Source organism: Tenrec ecaudatus, chromosome 6 (assembly GCF_050624435.1).
Source record: "Tenrec ecaudatus isolate mTenEca1 chromosome 6, mTenEca1.hap1, whole genome shotgun sequence".
NCBI classification, from domain to species: domain Eukaryota; kingdom Metazoa; phylum Chordata; class Mammalia; order Afrosoricida; family Tenrecidae; genus Tenrec; species Tenrec ecaudatus.
The window spans coordinates 165,964,780-165,983,586 of NC_134535.1; the positions used below are offsets into that span (position 1 = coordinate 165,964,780).

Here is an 18,807-nt window from a genome sequence, read left to right on the forward strand (position 1 = left end):
ATTAAGCTTCTTTTTAATCTGTAAGTTAAACAAAACAAAAAAAACTGGTGAGTAAATTGCAACTAATAGAAATTCTGTGGGACAGGGTAGAATTACCCAAAGGGTTTAGCAGGCTGGAAATCTTTAGGAAAACAGACAAACGCCTTGTTGGTGGACTAGTTAGATTGAGGGAGGGAGCCTTGATTGCATAATGGATCGCACATTTGGCTGCTAATTTTAGGTGAACAGTTTGAAACCGCCAAGCACCCTACAGGAGAAAGATGGAGCTTTCTACTCCCATAAGAAGTTACAGTCTTGGAAAGCCATAAGGGAAGTACTCCCCTGTCCACAGGGTAGATGTGAGTCACAAGTGACTTGATGGCAGTGAATGTTTTTGAGCTGATGAGAACAAATCACTGGCTTTTAATTATCAGCCCTCTGCTAAACTCACTGCAGTTACCAGGTTTCCAGAACTAGGAAGCGACACAAGAATCAGATAAGTAGGGTGGGGGCAAAGAGGACAAGTGTGAACTGAGCAGGCATCTGGCAGGGACTCAAACGTAGGATGTGTTTGAACATCGGTGTCTCGTTGTTTCCCAAAGACAAGGCCACCTGTGGGAGGCATTCCTCTGCCATGTTCAGGAAATCTACTTACTGTGTGGAAATGAGGAACAGAAAACTTCTGGTAAATGAAAAATATAATAATCACAAATATCCCCTGTAAATTCAAACTAATTAAGCATAATGTGGAGAAAATGTAATTTACAAGTCAGTTGAGCATCTGAAAATGAAGACCACATCCAAGCCAGCAGAGCCATTTAGTGAAATTTTCAGGGTGCAGGAAGGTAGCCTAGAAGAACTTCTTTTGTTTTGTTTTAAATAACTGGGAAGCAACTTACAGGCATTTCATCTAATACAATGAATAACAGTAATGTGAAAGGCTTCAAAAATTTCAAGGAAACATGAAATTGAAAGGGAATTTTTTAATGGATTTTTTGAAACCTCCTCTTACAGTAATTATATCACAAGGAAACAAATCAAAGATAAAAAATTGGAAGTCCTGCAATTCCCCAAATAAAATTGTAGTTTTTCTACTTCTCTTCCTTCTTATCTTTTTTGTATTCTTATACCACTATACAGAACACTGCATTTAACATTCAACATTCTTCACTTGTCAGATTAGGTGACCTTGATTGATATAAGAACCATCAAAAGAAAGTGAAAGTAACACACAGACTCACTGTACCATAAAGAACTAGTAGACGTTTCACTATTTCAGGAGGTAGCATATGAACTTGAACCGGTGGTACTGAAGGAAGAAGTTCAAGGTGCGGTAGAAGCACTAGCCAAAAACAAATCTCTAGGAGTTGATGGAATACCACTTTAACTGTTTCAAGGGGCTAATGAAGTACAGGAAGCACTCACTCATCTATGCCTGGAAATTAGGAAGACAACTACAATGCCAAATGACCCGAACATATGCATAGTTGTGCCCATTCCAAAGACAGCTGATCCAACCAAAGCCTAAAATTACAGAATGGCATCATTAATATCGCATCCATGCATGAAAAATTGTGTTAAATATCATGCAACAATGGTTGCACCAACATATTGAAAGAGACCTGCCATAGGGTTAGGCCAGATTCAGAAGGGGACATAAATTAAGGGATATCATTACTGATGTTCAATGGATCTTGGCTGAAAGCAGAAAATACTAGAAAGATAGTTACTCATGTTTTGTTGCCTGTCAAGGCACTCCACCGTGTGGATCATAACAAACTGTGGATAGCCTTGAGAAGAGTGGGAATTCCAGAATATTTCATTGTGTTCATGCAAAATGTGTACATGAATCAAGAGACAGTTGTCTGAACAGAACGAGGAAATGCTGCATGGTTTAAAAGTGTGTGAGTTTTTATAGTCTTATTATATTATTCAATCTGTATGCTGAGCAAATCATCAGAGAAGCTGTAGTATATGAAGAAGAATGTGGTATTTGAATTTGAGGAAGGCTTATTAACAGCCTGCGACATGCTGACCACCCAACCTCGGGTGCTAAAAGTAAGGAGGACTGAAGTACTTGCTGATGAAGATCAAGAACTGCCGCCTGTAGTGTGGATGACCACTCAATGTAAGGAAGACCAAAATCCTCACAACTGGAGCAACAGGTCACATCATGATAAATGGAGAAAAGGTTAAAGTTGTCAGGAATTTTATGTTGCCTGGATCCACAATCGATTCTCACGAAAGCAGCAGGCCAAGAGCTCAAAAGACAAGTTGCGTTGGGTAAATCTACTGAACAAATCCTCTTTAGAGTGTTGAAAAGCAAGGGTGTTACTTTGAAGAGTAAGGTGCCTGGGACACAAGCCATGCTATTCTCAGTTGGGCATGCCAGAGGATGAGGAAGACTGAAGGATGGATGCATTTGAATTGTGGTGCTGGTGAAGGATATTGAAGGATGCCATGGACCACCAAAAGAACAAACGGCCCTCTCTTGGAAGAGGTACAAGCAGAGTGCTCCTTAGAGGCAAGGATGGAAAGAATCCATCTTACGTACTTTGGATGTGTTGTCAGAAGAGACCACTCTGAAGAAAGGCATCTTAGTAAAGTAGAAGGGCAACGAAACACTGGAAGGCCCTCAGGCAATGGACTGACACAGTGGCTGCAACAATGGGCTCAAAGCATAGGAACAATTGTGAGGATGGTTCAGGACCAGTTAGTGTTTTGTGGTGTATATGGTTGTTCTGGTTTCACCCAATGATGGCATCTATCAACAACAATTAGGTGATGCTAGTTACATCTAACTTGTACAGCTGTCACCAATATCCTTTGCCCAAATTCTGGGCTACCCAAACAGACTCCCTCTCTTCTCCTCCTTCCTGAAGCAAATGTGATATGAACATACTTATATGCCCACATATATGCATGAAATATTACTCGGGCATAAAGATAAATGGACCCCTGACGCATGCCATCATGTGGATGAACCTTGAAAACATCATGCTGCATGAAGTCAATCACAAAAGGATGAATGTTACTTCACTCGCATGAAATGCCTGAGTTGACAATGCACAGGTCACCGTCTGCTAAGATACACAGTTAACTGGTCTTTGTGCTCCTTCCATCCAGAGTGTCCCATCAATTACTGCAGAAATGGCGGAACATGTGAAGTGGAGAAAAACGGTCCTATGTGTCGGTAAGAATGATTTTCTACTTTTTAAACCATGATTGTAGTTAGTGAATATGTGGCACAGACAGTAGAAATGACACTACTGTGTGCAGTTGTTTGAATCAGGAAAAGGTGTAAGTACTTTTCAGAAAAATCTCAATTGTGTAATATGATTTTGCATGTCTTTCAATATTTTGCAATTTATGGGATAAATAGCCTTTATAATACTCACTGTTCCTGTTTAAAAATATTTATATCATATTTTAAAGAGACTATAATATGGGTCCAACCTCATGAGAACTTAGTGTCTGTATTTTCTGTTTTTATTTCAAATTACATTTTAATCTTTCATAGAAACAAGCAGTAATTCGTAAATAAAACTCTTTACTGGTCTTATGAAATGGACATTTGTGAATAGTTGAAGTTAAGATATAGATAAAGAATATATTTGCATACTCAAAATAAGAATAAACCAAAAGAGGCCTTGTAATTTCTTTGAGGAATTATTTATATTGTATATCAAAAATAGTTTGAATTTTTCTCACCTTTTAGAAAATTATACAAAACATTTTCTTTAATTCCAAAGGAAAGATGCAAATCCTATTATTTTTTATGTATGACTTCTTAATTTAACAGACTCATGTATATAATTTTGCTTATTAGAGAAATGATTACAGGTCGATACTCAAGTTCTAAAAAAACACACAGAAGTATCTGGTAAATAGTTGTTAAAATCCTTTTGTTCTTTTGAGTTAATGCATACTTTACGACAGCAGTTTATTCCTAAAAAGAAAAAGAAAACTACCAGCAAGCATTTCATAGTAAGATGTATTTAGAGATTGCTTTAACTTTGGTGAAACAGAATAACTAATGATTTTCCAAAGGTTTGTTTTTGTCTTTTTTTCCCTCAAATGCATTGCATGATTTATTTCACATCATCTCCATGGAATTATAACTTTTTCTACATCAGTTTCCATGGAAATTAATTTATCAGAAACTATTAATTGATGGAAAGAAGCATTAGGTTAATTTGTAAAAACACTTGAAACAAATTAAGAACAATATCATAAGTAATGCTTATGAAATGTCAGCTGAATGCATAATGATATTAAGCATCCACTATTTAGAGTAAGAAGCTTTGAATTTTTGCCATCCCTAGCCCTGATTCTTTTGCGAGAAAGCTCCCAGCCTTTAAAGATAGCCTTGGTTGAGCAAGCAGAGAGCTTAAAATTCCTTGGCAACCACCTCACCAACTTCAATAAGTTTCCAAGTGAAATCCTGAAATTAAAGTCCTCAAAGTTGCTTTCCCTAATGAGAAAGCGCTTCGGTGGGGCAGGTAGGATGGCAGGATTGCGGTGAGAACATGAAGAACGAGGAAACCGATGGGAGGAAACGTAGGAAGGCATTCAGGGTAATCAATGATTCTAATACATTCAGGAATAAGTAATGTTGTGTCCACTAGTCAAATTACCAAATCATCAATATGGCACATTTGGAAATAATATGGGGAAGAATCATATTTGACTCCTTTTGCATGGTCATATGACAGGTTCGAATGCAAATACTGCCTCAAATGGTGGACTGAAAAGTCTGCTTGTGTGCATTGTAAGGGATTATTTAAAAACGAGGTAGTAGTGTTCTTGCTACATGAGATCAAGTCAGGTCCAGCTCACAGGGACTCCATGTACAACGTAACGAAATGCTACCCAGTCATGCTCCAGCCTCACAATGGTGCCTATGTCTGAATCCATCCTCTTAGCCGCTGTCAATCCATCACTCAGAGGGCCTTCAGCATTTTCACTCTCCCTCTACTTCAACAAGCCTGCTGTTCTTCCCCAAGGACTGGTCTCTCTGGGTAACACGTCCAGAGTATGTCATGTAAAGTATATTTATTTCACAGAAAAGTGAACCCTACCCCATTTATTACTTTGCGTCTTGTTTTTTCTCTCGACTAACCTCATGGCTAGTCCCCCGTGTTCGTACATTGACTGTAGCGGCGCCATTTACTGACTGTGTAAGACGTGGGTAATTCCCTTGCCCTTCTTGTTGTTCGGGCCTTTTATTCTGGAATGCAAATCACCAATAGCACTTATGTCAGAAGGTTGTTGGGAGACTTTGACTTATTCTAATTCAATTATTTATACTGTTTTTGGATTTCAGGTTAAATTTTATGATACAGAATTTTAGAAAACTAAAAGAGGAAGGTGGCAGAAGGTTGTAGAAAGTTGTCACTTTCCCTCAAGCCGCACACTTTATTTTCAAATCCCTCTCTGAGTGGGAAATTTGTGGAGCTGGGGGGATGAGTCTGAGTCATGAAGGCATAAAAGTTCTCCAGAACAGATCATAGGACCGGGATGTTATTGGTTTTGTCAACTGGGGGTAGCCAATGACCAAGGACACAAGACCAAAGCCTCCCCCTTGTCGGGGCTATTTGTGGGCATAAGAATGTCATGGTTTCTCCAGGATGGGCAGGGTGTGTCATCAGATCCTTTAGATTGCCTCTTCGTATCTAGGGTCCCTTGATCAAGGACCTCCAAGTCGCATGTGTAAGTATAGAGTCTTGCTAAGAATGTCCTTGGGTTTCTGGGGTCTTATGCTTATTCCATAGAAATAAAATACTATGTAGATTGGTTTGCTATTGCTTGTAACGTACCAACAGACGGATATGCTGGAGGGCTGAAAGGAAAATCCATGAACTAAGAGAGGGAAGCTATCCCTCATCTAAGGCTGCTTCGTTGTTATTTGATGTCAGTGTGTCTCTCAGGAAAGTTGATAAACCATAACAGCCTGAACTGTAATATGAGCGGAAATGATGTGTGAGAAAGCAGAGAAATGTAATCAAGTCAGCAGAAGTAAAGAAGGAGAGCAGTAGAAGGCAATAGCTCATTAAAATACCTTGAATTCTTAAGTAGATGGAAGACAGTTTCTTTGAAATTGTTTAATTTTTATCTCATTTAAATTCAAAAGGACTACAAAAAATTTTGGGGGAGGGGTAATAGTTTCTTTTTTTAATTTAATAAATCTTTTTATTGGAGCTCATACAACTCTTATCACAATCCATACATACATCAATTGAGCAAAGCACCCTTATACATTCGTTGCCCTCGTCATTCTCAAAATTCACCTTCCACTTGGGTTCCTGGAATCAGCTTGGCTTCCTTTTTCCCCTCCCCCTCCCTCCCCACTCCCCCTCTCCCTGAACCCTTAATAGTTTATAAATTATTATTTTATCTTATCTTACACTGCCCAGCATCTCCCCTCACCCACCTCCCCATTGCCCATGTCCCAGAGAGGAGGTTATACATAGATCTCCAAGATCGGTTCTCCCTTTCTACACCTCCTTCCCTCCCGGTGTCGCCACTCCCACTGCTGGTGTTGAGGAGTTCATCCATCCTAGATTCCCTGTGTTTTCAGATCCCTGCTGCACCGCTGTTCATCCTCTGGTATAACCAGGTCCGCAAGGTAGAATTGGGATCATGATAATTGGGAGGGGAGGAAATGTTCAAGAACTAGAGGAAGGTTTTGAGTTTCATTGTTGCTACACTGAACCCTGAGTGACTCATCTCCTCCTCACTACCCCTCTGCAAGGGATGTCCAGCTGTCGGACTACAAAATTTAAGAGAAAATTCTTTTGGAATACATTCCTTGGACAAAACTTTAAAGACCTCAGTATTGTAAAAATAAGTTCATAATTCTATTTAACCCGTAAGCCTTTTCTTTTTGTGATGTTGAGCTTTGTTCCACATCTTTTAACGTACTCTATCTAGGAACTTCTAATGTGATTTCTTTCAGAAGAGTAGGTAGTGGCAAGTGGGCACTAGCTAGTTCTACCAGTCACAAGGTCATGAGTGCCGGTATATGTCTTCATCCATTAGCCCATTGACTAATTATGTCCATGCGTCTCTGATTTTCTTCATTCTGTGTTACTCTGAATGAGGGGAGACCAATAGTTGCCTCTTAGATGGCTGTTCACAGATGTTTGAGACGCGGTGTCTACTCACCAAAGTAAGATAGAGCGGGAAAATTGTCTTTGTAGACTGCATTATGCCAGTTGTCTTGGTGTTCCCAGAGACTATCTGAGCCCTCAGTCCAGTGACCCTTTCTCTCTAGGGGGTTGGTTATGGCTAAGATGTGTTCACAACTGTGTTGCCTGTCCACTTTTTGTATTGCCAATCTTCCTCTTAAGTGAACATGCATCTACCATCTAGCCAGTCATTTACCCTCCTTTGCCCTCCTATTTATGATTTCTTTTATTGTGTAAATATTTCCTTACATTTTATAATAGTGGTCTCATACTATCTTTCTCTGTGTGGTTGGTTTATTGCACTCAGCATGTCCTCCATTCAGCTGTGCTATGAGTTACTCCACAGATGCACTGTGATTCTTTAAAGGTGCCTAGCATAATGTTGTGCATGTGTGCCATAGATTGTGTGCCCATCCTTCCATCGAAGGGGACTTAGGTTGTTTCATCTTTTTCTTATTATTAACACGGTTGGTATGGACATGGGTGTGCATATATCTACTTCCCCCAGTAAAGGGATTATTGAGCATACAGTAATTCCATTTCTAACATTCAAAAGAGCGCTAAACCTTTTTTCCACAATGATTACATAATTTTAAATTATTATTCACAGGGCATGATCATGACAGTCTCTCTACCCCCTTACCATCATTCTGGCGGTGGTTATTGTTTTAACTTTGCTATGAATGTTGAGGTGATTTGACTTCTCATGATTGTTTTAATATGCATTTCTCTAATGGATAATTATCATGAGCATTTCTTCATATGTTTATGAATGATTTCTATAAGTTATGCCCTCTGTCCATCTTAAAATTTATTTTTCTCTTTGTTGTTGGATTTTTCATTAAATGTTAGAGATTGGTGCTTTGTCTTGCATGTCATTGCCAAAAAAATACTTCCCAATGTGCACTTAGGTGATATTTTTTGAATTTAAGTTACATGAGGACTAAACCTTACAATATGAAGTTTTGCAGTAACTAAAAGAGAACAGTAGAAACTTGATGGTGAATGAGTAAATGAATAACAACGAGGGGATAAATACCAGTGGAAATTGCTGAAATTCAAGGTAAAAGCATCATTTACTTTTAAACTTGTTCCTTATAATGTTGAGCTATGAACGCATAACTTCCCCATAACCTAAACTACCAATCACAAAGGAATTTGGGGGCAGAATTCATGCATCCAGCAAGAAGTGTTTTAAGAAACTATCAGGACCTATTGAAATGAAATGAAATCATTTTCCAGTTTATAACACTAATTGATTTCATTAAGTCACTACTTAAAGAAACATCCCTCTGCTACCGTGACAAAAGTGGTATCTTAAAGTAGGAATTTTTTAAATACTTTGAATCTTGAAAAGATTGAGTGGCAAATGCTGCCTTTAAAGTCACTATTGGAAAAAAAAACAAAAATGTTTGAACTTATGAACCCTCAGTGAAAAAATTCTGTCTCTCACATGCGCACATATACACATGTGCACACACTTCAACTCCAAAAATAATTGAATATTGTTAAAAAGAAATATTTGAGGATAATGAGGGGGCATGGAGGAAATCAAAGTCTAGCTATAAAGAATGGACAATATCACAACGAAGAAATAAAATAATAACTGATTGAAACAATTTAAAGTTATTCAAATTTAAATGGAATTTAAAAATCAATAAAAAGCAAGAAAGAACCAAAGAGAGAGAAAGTGTGATGAAAGAAGTGAAAGTTAGTTGGAAGAAAGTGATTGAAATGGCAGATAAAGAAGACACATAAAATTGGAGTCCCTAAAACAAACAATCCTATTGATGGGAACAAGGAGGAGGGTCGGAGTGGAGACCCAAAGCCCCTATGCAGACAGTTGGACATCCCCTCACAGAAGGGTCACAAGGAAGGAATGAGTCAGTCAGGGTGCAGTATAGCACCCACGAAACACACATTCCTCTGGTTCTTTAATTCTTCCTCCCCATTCCTATCATGGCCCAGTTTTACCTTATAAATCTGGCTAGAACACAGCATGTAGATTGGCACAGATAAGAGTTCTCGGCACATGATGTGCGTGAAGGGAGACAGTGGATGGTATAATAAATGAAAATAACAATCATTTATAATTTATCAAGGGCTCCCAAGGGTGAGCATGAAGGGAAAACAGCCCTCAAGTAGAAAGAAAATGCTTTGAAAATGATGACATCATAGGCACAAATGTGATTGATGCAAATGATGTATGGATTGTTATAAGAGCTGTAAGAGCCCTCAAAAAAAAAATTAACGGAATCCCATTGAAGTAGAACAAAACGAAAGAGTGGAACAAACAAAATATTCAAACCAAGAAAACTTTCCCCCAAATGAAAGAAGAGCCGAAGCCACCTATTTAAAGAACTGACTGGTACCTGAGAAAATAGACACAAAACCAATATATTCAACATATCCCGGTAAATTTTTTAGACATTAATACAAAGAAAAATGTCTTCCAGGGCTCCAGGAAAGAAATAACAAGTAATTTACAAGGATAAGGAATTAGATGTCACAGCAAGGAAACTATGTAGCAGAATGTGTAGGTAAAGTTCCAGAAAATAAAGTGTGAAATAAGGAATATAAATGCAAACCAGCTGGGATGGGTAGGTTTTATGTCCACCTGAGTGATGCAGGATAGGTTAGAAGGAGCACTCTTCATGCTTCAATCCACATTAACGGTGAAGACAGATCGTCTGGAATGCCCCTGCTTTTAAAAGCACAGCAGGGACCTTTGCAAAAGAGAAAGTAAAGGAGATGCCAGGAGACATTGGTATAAACACACAAACAATAGGAAATCCTAACATAGTACAAGACAAATCCAAGTGAACAAAAAGAAGTAAGCATGTGAATATCAACATTTGCAATATGATGTTTCAGTTGTCCTCTTTATTTTTTCTCTTCTTTTCCTAAACATTTTTGTTTTTAGAATAGTTTAAGTTTTGGTTCTCTCTTGGGTTTCTGCACCAAAAATAAAAAAAGAATAGTTTAAATTTACAAAAGTAAATACCTATGGAGATAAAAAAAAGCCACCATTGTCATATTCCCTACATTCAGTTTCCTTATTAACATCTGTACTGCTGATACTTTCTGTCACAATGTATGAATATTTACTTAAAAATAACCTCCAGCCTGGGGATTAAAACAAACTAACAAACAAACCTATTAAAAACTTTTGAATGAAAAGAGTCATTTAGACCAAATCAAAAGATATAGCCAAAATAGTGATCAAAGGAAAAATCAAAATCTTAAGCAGTTTGATTAAAAATAAAAATGAATGAATTGGATTTGAGAAATTTCCCAATATAAAAATATTAAAGGCAACCAGGAAAATGCAAACAGAGATGAACAAATTTGATATGTTTGAGAATACAAAATTAGCTTTCAGAGACCAATAGTCTATCTATACACACAGCTGTTTAGAAAATAAAATGATAATTAAAACCCTCCTTTCAATAACAACAGAGAAAACAAACTATTTAGGAATAAACAATAAAATAAATATAAAACATTTAAAATAATCCCAAAAGACTTGAACAAATAAAAATAGTATTTTCCTGAATAACTGCCTCAACATCATAAAGTTATTAATTTCCATAGAGCAAGCTATAAATTTAGCACAATCCCAGTGTTTTCAAACACAACCACAAGCTGTTTGAGAAATCATCAATTTAATGTTCAGGTTCTCATTGGAAAGATAAACCCAGTAAGACCCGGAAAAGACAAACTAAGGGGAGGCGGGTTCCCCTAGTGACAGAGAATCAAGCTATTGCTAGCAAAAATGTGCTGTTGGCCCAAGAGTATACACTGTAGACATTTTATACTCACAGGCTAGACTAGAAATCCAGACATACGTCCAAGAACATGTGAACATTTAGTAACTGACAAAGCTGGCATCCCAAATCACTGGAAAATGATGGGCTTCTTAAAAAGGACTACTGGGGAGGGAGGGGAAAAAAAAAAAAAGAGGACCTGATGCAAAGGGCTTAAGTGGAGAGCAAATGCTTTGAGAATGATTGGGGCAGGGAATGTGCAGATGTGCTTTATACAATTGATGTATGTATATGTATGGATTGTGATAAGAGTTGTATGAGCCCCTAATAAAATGTAAAAAAAGAAAAGAGGAGAAAAGAAAAGAAAATGATGAGGGCAAAGAATGTACAGATGTGCTTTATACAATTGATGTATGTATATGTATGGACTGTGATAAGAGTTGTATGAGTCCCTAATAAAATGTTTTTTTTTTTTAAAAAAAAAGGACGATTGGGACAAGTCATTAAACATTTGGAATCCCTCCTCCAGGGACTGATCTCTCCTGACAGTATGTCCACAATATGTCAGTGGACGTCTGGTCATGCTCACCTCTAAGGAGCACTCTGGCCTTACTTCTTCCAAAACAGATTTCTTTTTCCTTTTGACCATGCCCATGGACTTTCAATATTCTTCCCCAGCACCGCAACTCAAATGCATCGATTCTTCAGTCTTCCTGATTCAATGTCTGATTTTCACATGCATCGAGGCAATGGAAAATGCTATGGTTTGTGCCAGCGCAACTTAGTTCTCAAAGTAGCATGTTTGATGCTCAATACTTCACAGAGGCCTATCGTGCCTCCCACCCTATATACGCAAATACATTTCAGATCGCAATACAGAGATCAATCATACAATTGGTAGAGGAACACCTGGGGTAGTTTCGCTTTAATCTGTATATAAGAAAAGATTCTATTTTTGAGGGCTCAAATTCTATTGCAGTCTAGATATTGATATTGACAAGAAAGTTTAGATACAGCTGAGTACATAAAAGTTTGCTTTAAAATATTTTCATGGCAAGAAATATGATAATCAGTATCCAAAAACAAATGAGAAAGTGTGAAACTATAATATCTATATAAAAACAATAATATAATGAAAGTAGGAACTATAATACAGAATAACTGTTTAAAAAGCGGGTCAAAGCCAGAACACTGGATAGAAAATCAATGGAAAAACATGAATTTAATATATAAAATATTCCTGAAACATATGGAAACAGCTTCACTCATGAGGGTTGAGACTTTCTGATAAGGGATTTAATCTGTTATCATGGTTGTGAAGAAACAGCAAACTCACACACTGCTGGTGGAATGCAAGTTGGTGCATTTCTTTTTCTTTATAAGGGATGATTATATAATTCTTTTTAATATGACTGCTCTATGTAAGTATATAGTGTATTAATTATATCTCAATAAATTTTTTTTAACTCAGATCATGGGCCATAGTTTTCCAGCCCCTTCGGTAGAATATCAACAGCAGCATCACCTTATTCACTTTTATCATGATCATGATCCTAACACTGGATTTTACTGCGTGGTATGGAAATCAACATAAAGAAAGTGAAAGACATCTAAAACTGACCATAATTCATTTTATCATAAATCTGCTAAGTGGCCATTTTTCTCACTTTAAACTTACTCTTATAACTTCCTAAGATCATCAAGTCCTGAAAGACAGGATCATGATATCTAAGACACACTACCAATGAGCTGAGCAGCCCTATGTCTGCTCATCAATGTAATACTTATGTGGTACGTTTCTCACTGAGGGGAATGTGGACAAGGTCTAACAGAATGCATTTCAATGGCTTTTTGACATAACAGTGCTATGTGTAGAACTGTACTTTTCATATACATTTACCTCTATGAAAACACCTGTGCACAAGGTTATTCATGGTACCATTTTGATAATTTAAAAACACCTAACTGCTCATGTGTAGAGTGATCAACTGCATCCATGAATACATTATAAGACAGCAGGACTACGGAGCAGTTAAGAAATGCCCCCTAGGTCCAACTTGAGGCGCAAATTTACTTGTTACCAGAGGCAAGTGACAAGAAATTGAAGGATTCGTTGGATCTGTTTGACTCAAAAATATCTCAATATAGATGATTAATAATTACATGTGTGACACATCTTAAGGGTTTGGTGTACTTCTGACCTTAATGTAAACCTGCAGAACTGATGAGAATATTTCTTATTTGTCAGTTAAAGAGATGAAAGCTGATAAACCTAAGTAATTTTTCTGCAGTCAAAAGCAAGAAAGTGGTCTGAAAGTCCAGGTTAAAGTATTTGCCTTGAGGCCAAAGTGTATGCTTTCAGATTCTAACCCATCCTAGGATGCCACTTTTTGTAGATTTGACTAGGTGGATTTCATGATGCTGCGAGTACAAAGTTGAATCAAATTTCAGAAGAAAAGGTCCACATTGCTGGCCGTTCTTTAAAAGCGTGTGGTGTTTCCTCCTATGATTGTCCTTTGGTCATTGACCTTTGCCCCTTTTAACAACCTGGACAATTTTAGGTTCATTTTTTTCCCCCAGCACATGTCGAGCCTCTTTTCCAGAACTCTTCCGGGCCCGCACTTTGAGAATTCTAGCCTGTGTTGTTGTTATTGCTTGGTATCACGAGGTCATTTGCAACTGACAGCAAGCAACTCCATACACAACAGAAAGAACTCTCCTCTCTTCGAGCGAATTGCTGCAACCACTTTATCAATCCATCTTGGTGAAGGCCTGACTCTTTGGGGTTGACCCTCAACCTTCCCAAGCATGGAATTCTTCCCCAGGAAGCGATTCCTCCTGACATTGTGTCCAAAGTACATGAGACAAAGTTTTCCCATCCTTGCTTCAGGGGCATTCTGACTGTACTTCTTCTAAGACAGATGGGTCCCTTCTTGTGGCCATCCATGGGATAATTCCTATTCATCGTGAACACCATCATGCGAAGGCACCAACTCTTTTTTGATCTTCTTTCTTCCTTGCCCAGCTTTCCATGTATAGCCCTTGGCTCGGATGAGTCACAATTTGCTTTTCAAATGTGCATCTTCGCTCGTTCAGACTTTAAAAAATATTGTGCAGCAGATTTGTCCAATGCCGTGTTTCCATCATTGAGTTTCTAACGGCTGCATCCATAGACGTCAATTGTAGATCCAAGGAAAATGAAATATTTCACGACTTCATGTTAGCCACCCTGAACACTGGGTATTTGAAAATTTAACAACTTTTATTTCCAGATTTCAGAAAATAAACTTATACAGGTAGGTATTCTCATATATTTTATGTAGTAAGCTTTGTGTCTATTTCTAAAATTCAAACACAGTGAAAAGATAATCATGTAGCAAAATATAAATGACTACAACTGGTCAGGAAAAGGTAGTAAACAGAATTGATTAATTGGTATAGAAGAAGCCTGAAAATCAAAGATTCCTTGGTCTACAAAATGTAATTGTATGTATCTCTCGAAACACTTGGAATATTTACCATAAAATCCAGGATTAATAAATGGAGGCTCACTAGTGCGGAATTTACTCTATTTGCTTAGGGAAGAGTTAAAGAAACAAACTCACTGCCATCGAGAGAATGGCAACTCATAGTGACCCTGTATGACCGAGTATATCTCTATGTGACATTGACTCATAGTGACCCTGTAGGCCGAGAATATCTCTATGTGGTATTGACTCATGGTGACCCTGTAGGCCGAGTATATCTCCATGTGGCATTGACTCATAGTGACCCTGTATGACCGAGTATACCTGCCTATGTGACACTGACTCGTGGTGACCCTGTGGGACGGAGTAGACTGTCCTGTGGGTGGCCTAGACTCTTTGGTAGCAGAGAAGTTCATCTTTTCACAGGGGGGAGGGGCAGGTGGGGTTATAAATTTCTGACCTTGCAATTGTCAGCCCACTGTGCCACCAGGGGCTCCTGGGTAAGGAAAGAGAAGTAAATTGCACATCTTGGAAAAGAAAAGACGCCATACAATTAGAGATATGGTCAGCCTATGAAATCCAAGCAAATTATCTGTAATACTATTAGAATTGCCAAAGGTTTTAGCAAGGTAGATGCATACAGCATACATATTCATGATTTGATCATATTTATGCACCTCAGTGCTATTAACACTAATTGGACAAGATAATTGGAAGGGGTCATCACATGAAAGAGTAACATATAAAATATGTTGATGTACATATAATATTTTTAAGACTTATATTTTTAAAATCCAAAAATATCAAATGAAGGAATACCCAGTATATGGATAGAAAAAATATGATTTAACTTACCATCTTTTGTAACAATATTCAATAATATTCGTTATTTTACAATCTGTTGACCAAAGTACATAGCTTGGTTGTTGTATTTTCTTCTTTTTTAAAAAAAAATTTATTAGGGACTCATACAACTCTTATCACAATCCATACATACATCAATTGTATAAAGCACATCTGTACATTCTTTGCCCTAATCATTTTCAAAGCATTTGCTCTCCACTTAAGCCTTTTGCATCAAGTCCTCTTTTTTCCCCTCCCTCTCTGCTCCCCCCTCCCTCAAGAGCCCTTGATAATTTATAAATTATTATTTTGTCATATCTTTCCCTGTCTGATGTCTCCCTTCACCCTCTTTTCTGTTGTCTGTTCCCCAGGGAGGAGGTCACATGTAGATCCTTGTAATCAGTTCCCTCTTTCCCAACCCACTCTCCCTCTACCCTCACACCTCTGGTCCTGAAGGTATCATCCACCCTGGATTCCCTGTGCCTCCAGCTCCTATCTGCACCAGTGTACATCCTCTGCTCTACCCAGACTTGCAAGGTAGAATTCAGATCATGGTAGTTGGGTGGGGAGGAAGCATTTAGGAACTGGAGTAAAGTTGTATTCTTTATTGGTGCTACATCGCACCCTGAATGACTCATCTCCTCCCCTAGACCCCTCTGCGAGGGGCTCTCCAGCAGCTGACAAATGGGCTTTGGGTCTCCACTCTGCACTTCCCCCTTCATTCACTATGGTGAGATTTTTTTTTCTGATGATGCCTTATAACTGATCCCTTCGACACCTCGTGATCGCACAGGCTGGTGTGCTTCTTCCATGTGGGCTTTGTTGCTTCAGAGCTATATGGCCGCTTGTTTACCTTCAAGCCTTTAAGACCCCCGATGCTATATCTTTTGATAGCCGGGCACCATCAGCTTTCTTCGCCACATTTGCTTATGCACCCGTTTGTCAGAGGTGATCGTATCATGGAGGTGTGCACCCAATGAGATAAGATTTTTTGTTCTTTGATGCCTCATAATTGATCCATTCAGAATAATGTGATCATACAGGCTGGTGTGTTCTTCCATGTGAGCTTTGTTGCTTCTGAGCTAGATGGCCGTTTGTTCACCTTCAAGCCTTTAAGACCCCAGATGCTATCTCTTTTTATCAGCTTGTTTTATTTTCTTTTGGTTTTACTTCATTGAGTTTTTAAATAGATGAATAGACTTGGAAGTTCACTTGGAAAAAGAAATGTTAACATTTTAAAACCAAAATTTTTAAAGGATGTTTACTGTACTTACAATTAAAGCATGCTAACAAATCATATTAAGGAATATGACATCATTGGAAAAAGAATAAATGAACTTTGATGTGAAAATATGGTTTGGGTGTATTAAAAAGTTGGTGTTGCAACAATTGGTTGTGCATTGGTTGTAAATTATTCTTGACACTATATTCAAAGAACTAATATTAGAATTATTATAGCTTTAAAAAAAGTATAAAATTCTTAGGAATAATGTCAGAGAATTTTGTGTCTTCAAGTAGGGAAAGCACTTTGAAGCTCATTAGTGCTCATGAAGGAAAAGATAGGTAGTTTTGAAAATGTGACTACATAAATGCTTTTTAGCAAAATTAAAACTTCAGTATGAAAAACAAACAAACAAAAAATCATTCTCACCAAGCCAACCCCGATGCAGAGGTGCCCTAGCTCCCACTCTACCAGCAGGTGCAATGAGAGAGAGTATTAAAAAATTAAAAGATAAATAATTAGCCAAGAGAAATATATGGGATATATACTGCAGGTGTAACTTGGGTGTAATAGATAAAGGTTCCCTTCAAAGTAGCAAAAACTAAGCAATAGATAGCTAGACAAATAGTACTGTCTATAAAATGCAAAAGTGTAAATTATTAACATGCAGGTGAAAAAATGCAATCTCTTTCATAAATACAGAGTTAATCGTTGATATCCTGTTTTTACTAAAGTGACCCAAACAGTTAATAATATTTATGACTTGTGAGATTATGGGAACACCCACCCACTGTCACCCGTGACTTCTGCGGCTCTCTGAGGCAGCGAGCTGCTGCTTCCCCTGTACAACGACTGTGCTGTTCAAACCCCCACTTTGTGGGCAGCATCCAGATGCCCAGCCCCCAACCTCACCAATCCGTCCCTTTAATATAGAGTTTCTGAGGATATTCCTTACATGTTTAGGAAACTCAATATTTAATATTTGAGAGGCAAATAGTAAAAAAGGTAAACGGATAATACCCATGAAAATGTTTAATATAAACACTCTTTAAGTCAGTGATCTCAGTTCTAGGAGCCCAGCCTGATCGTGTATTGATTGAACTATGAGCATAAATACATTCACTTAAGATTTTCATTGTAGCTCCATATTGAAATCCCAAGTGTCCAAATCATGAAACGTCATCCTGTGGAACATGTTTTGAATGCAAGATTTAAATTGTAATAGAGAAAATACCTGCCGCCAGGTGGAAAGTAAAATTCCAAAAATACATACATACTCAGATATGATGTTGAGGGGGAAGTATGTGGATATGAATGTTTGCTTGTAAAAACAAAATCAGGCATGATCTACATAAGTTTATTTAGAATAGTTCACTCTGTGGTTTGAGATTGGTTTGGGGAGAAGGAGAAGTGATTGGCAGAACAGACTGACTGCTTTTATCAAAGACTCTTCAGGACAAATGTTCTTTCCCTGATACGAGGCAGTATGACACACTTTGGGCCCTGGGCACAGTGAAGCAGGCAAGACCCTTCAGAAACGTGATGAAAACTGAAGGGAGGCAGGCTTCTTAGCAGGCCTTCTTCCCGAACTCATGCCCAAAATGGAATTCTGTCCCAATCCTTATATACCGAAAGAATCATGACAGTTTAAAAATCTTTTAAAAGTAAGACCTACAAGAGTCCACATATAACCTCCTCCCTGGGGGATGGACAACAGAAAAGTGGATGAAGGGAGACACTGGACAGTGTAAGATAGGACAAAATAATAATTTATGAATTATGAAGGATTCATGAGGGAGGAGCGGGGAGGGAGGGGGAAAATGAGGAGCTGATATTAAGGGCTCAAATAGAAAGCAAATGTCTTGAGAATGATGATGGCAACAGATGGACATATGTGCTTGACACAATGGATAGATGGATGGATTGTGATAAGAATTGTACGAGCCCCAAATAAAATGATTTAAATAAAATAAATACATAAAATCAAATGTTGGTGAGTAAAAAAAAAAAAGAGTAAGACCTGAGTTTCCTTCTGTGCTCCTTTTGCGGAAAGCAAGCCTCTTGATGGGCCGCACACTCACCACATTGAATTGCTCTGCGGCGTCCCATGCCAGGCATAAGCTGTCTTTCGCTGCTGAAAACTGCCTGGCGCTAACACGCTGATGTAACGTAAGTGCCTCTGGAATGACCTGCTGATTCATCCCAGGAGGGCATTCTCTGAGGAAGGACACAGCCCAGACTTACTTCACTGGCCCTTGCTGACAGGGATTTGTGATCCAGATATTTTCTCAAGTCTCTGGTATGACCTGACTGTTAAGTAGATATTTCTCTTCTCCTCG

The 18,807-nt window shown here is 38.2% G+C and overlaps 1 protein-coding gene across 1 annotated transcript in view; it reads left to right on the forward strand.

The window, feature by feature from the left end:
• The window catches only part of MALRD1 (MAM and LDL receptor class A domain containing 1), an 836,583-nt gene that overhangs the window by 680,988 nt on the left and 136,788 nt on the right, over positions 1 to 18,807 (forward strand). Inside the window, exon 36 of the mRNA XM_075553413.1 lies at positions 3,106 to 3,172. Within this exon, the coding sequence (XP_075409528.1) occupies positions 3,106 to 3,172 (67 nt within the window). The remainder of the gene's footprint in view (positions 1 to 3,105; positions 3,173 to 18,807) is intronic.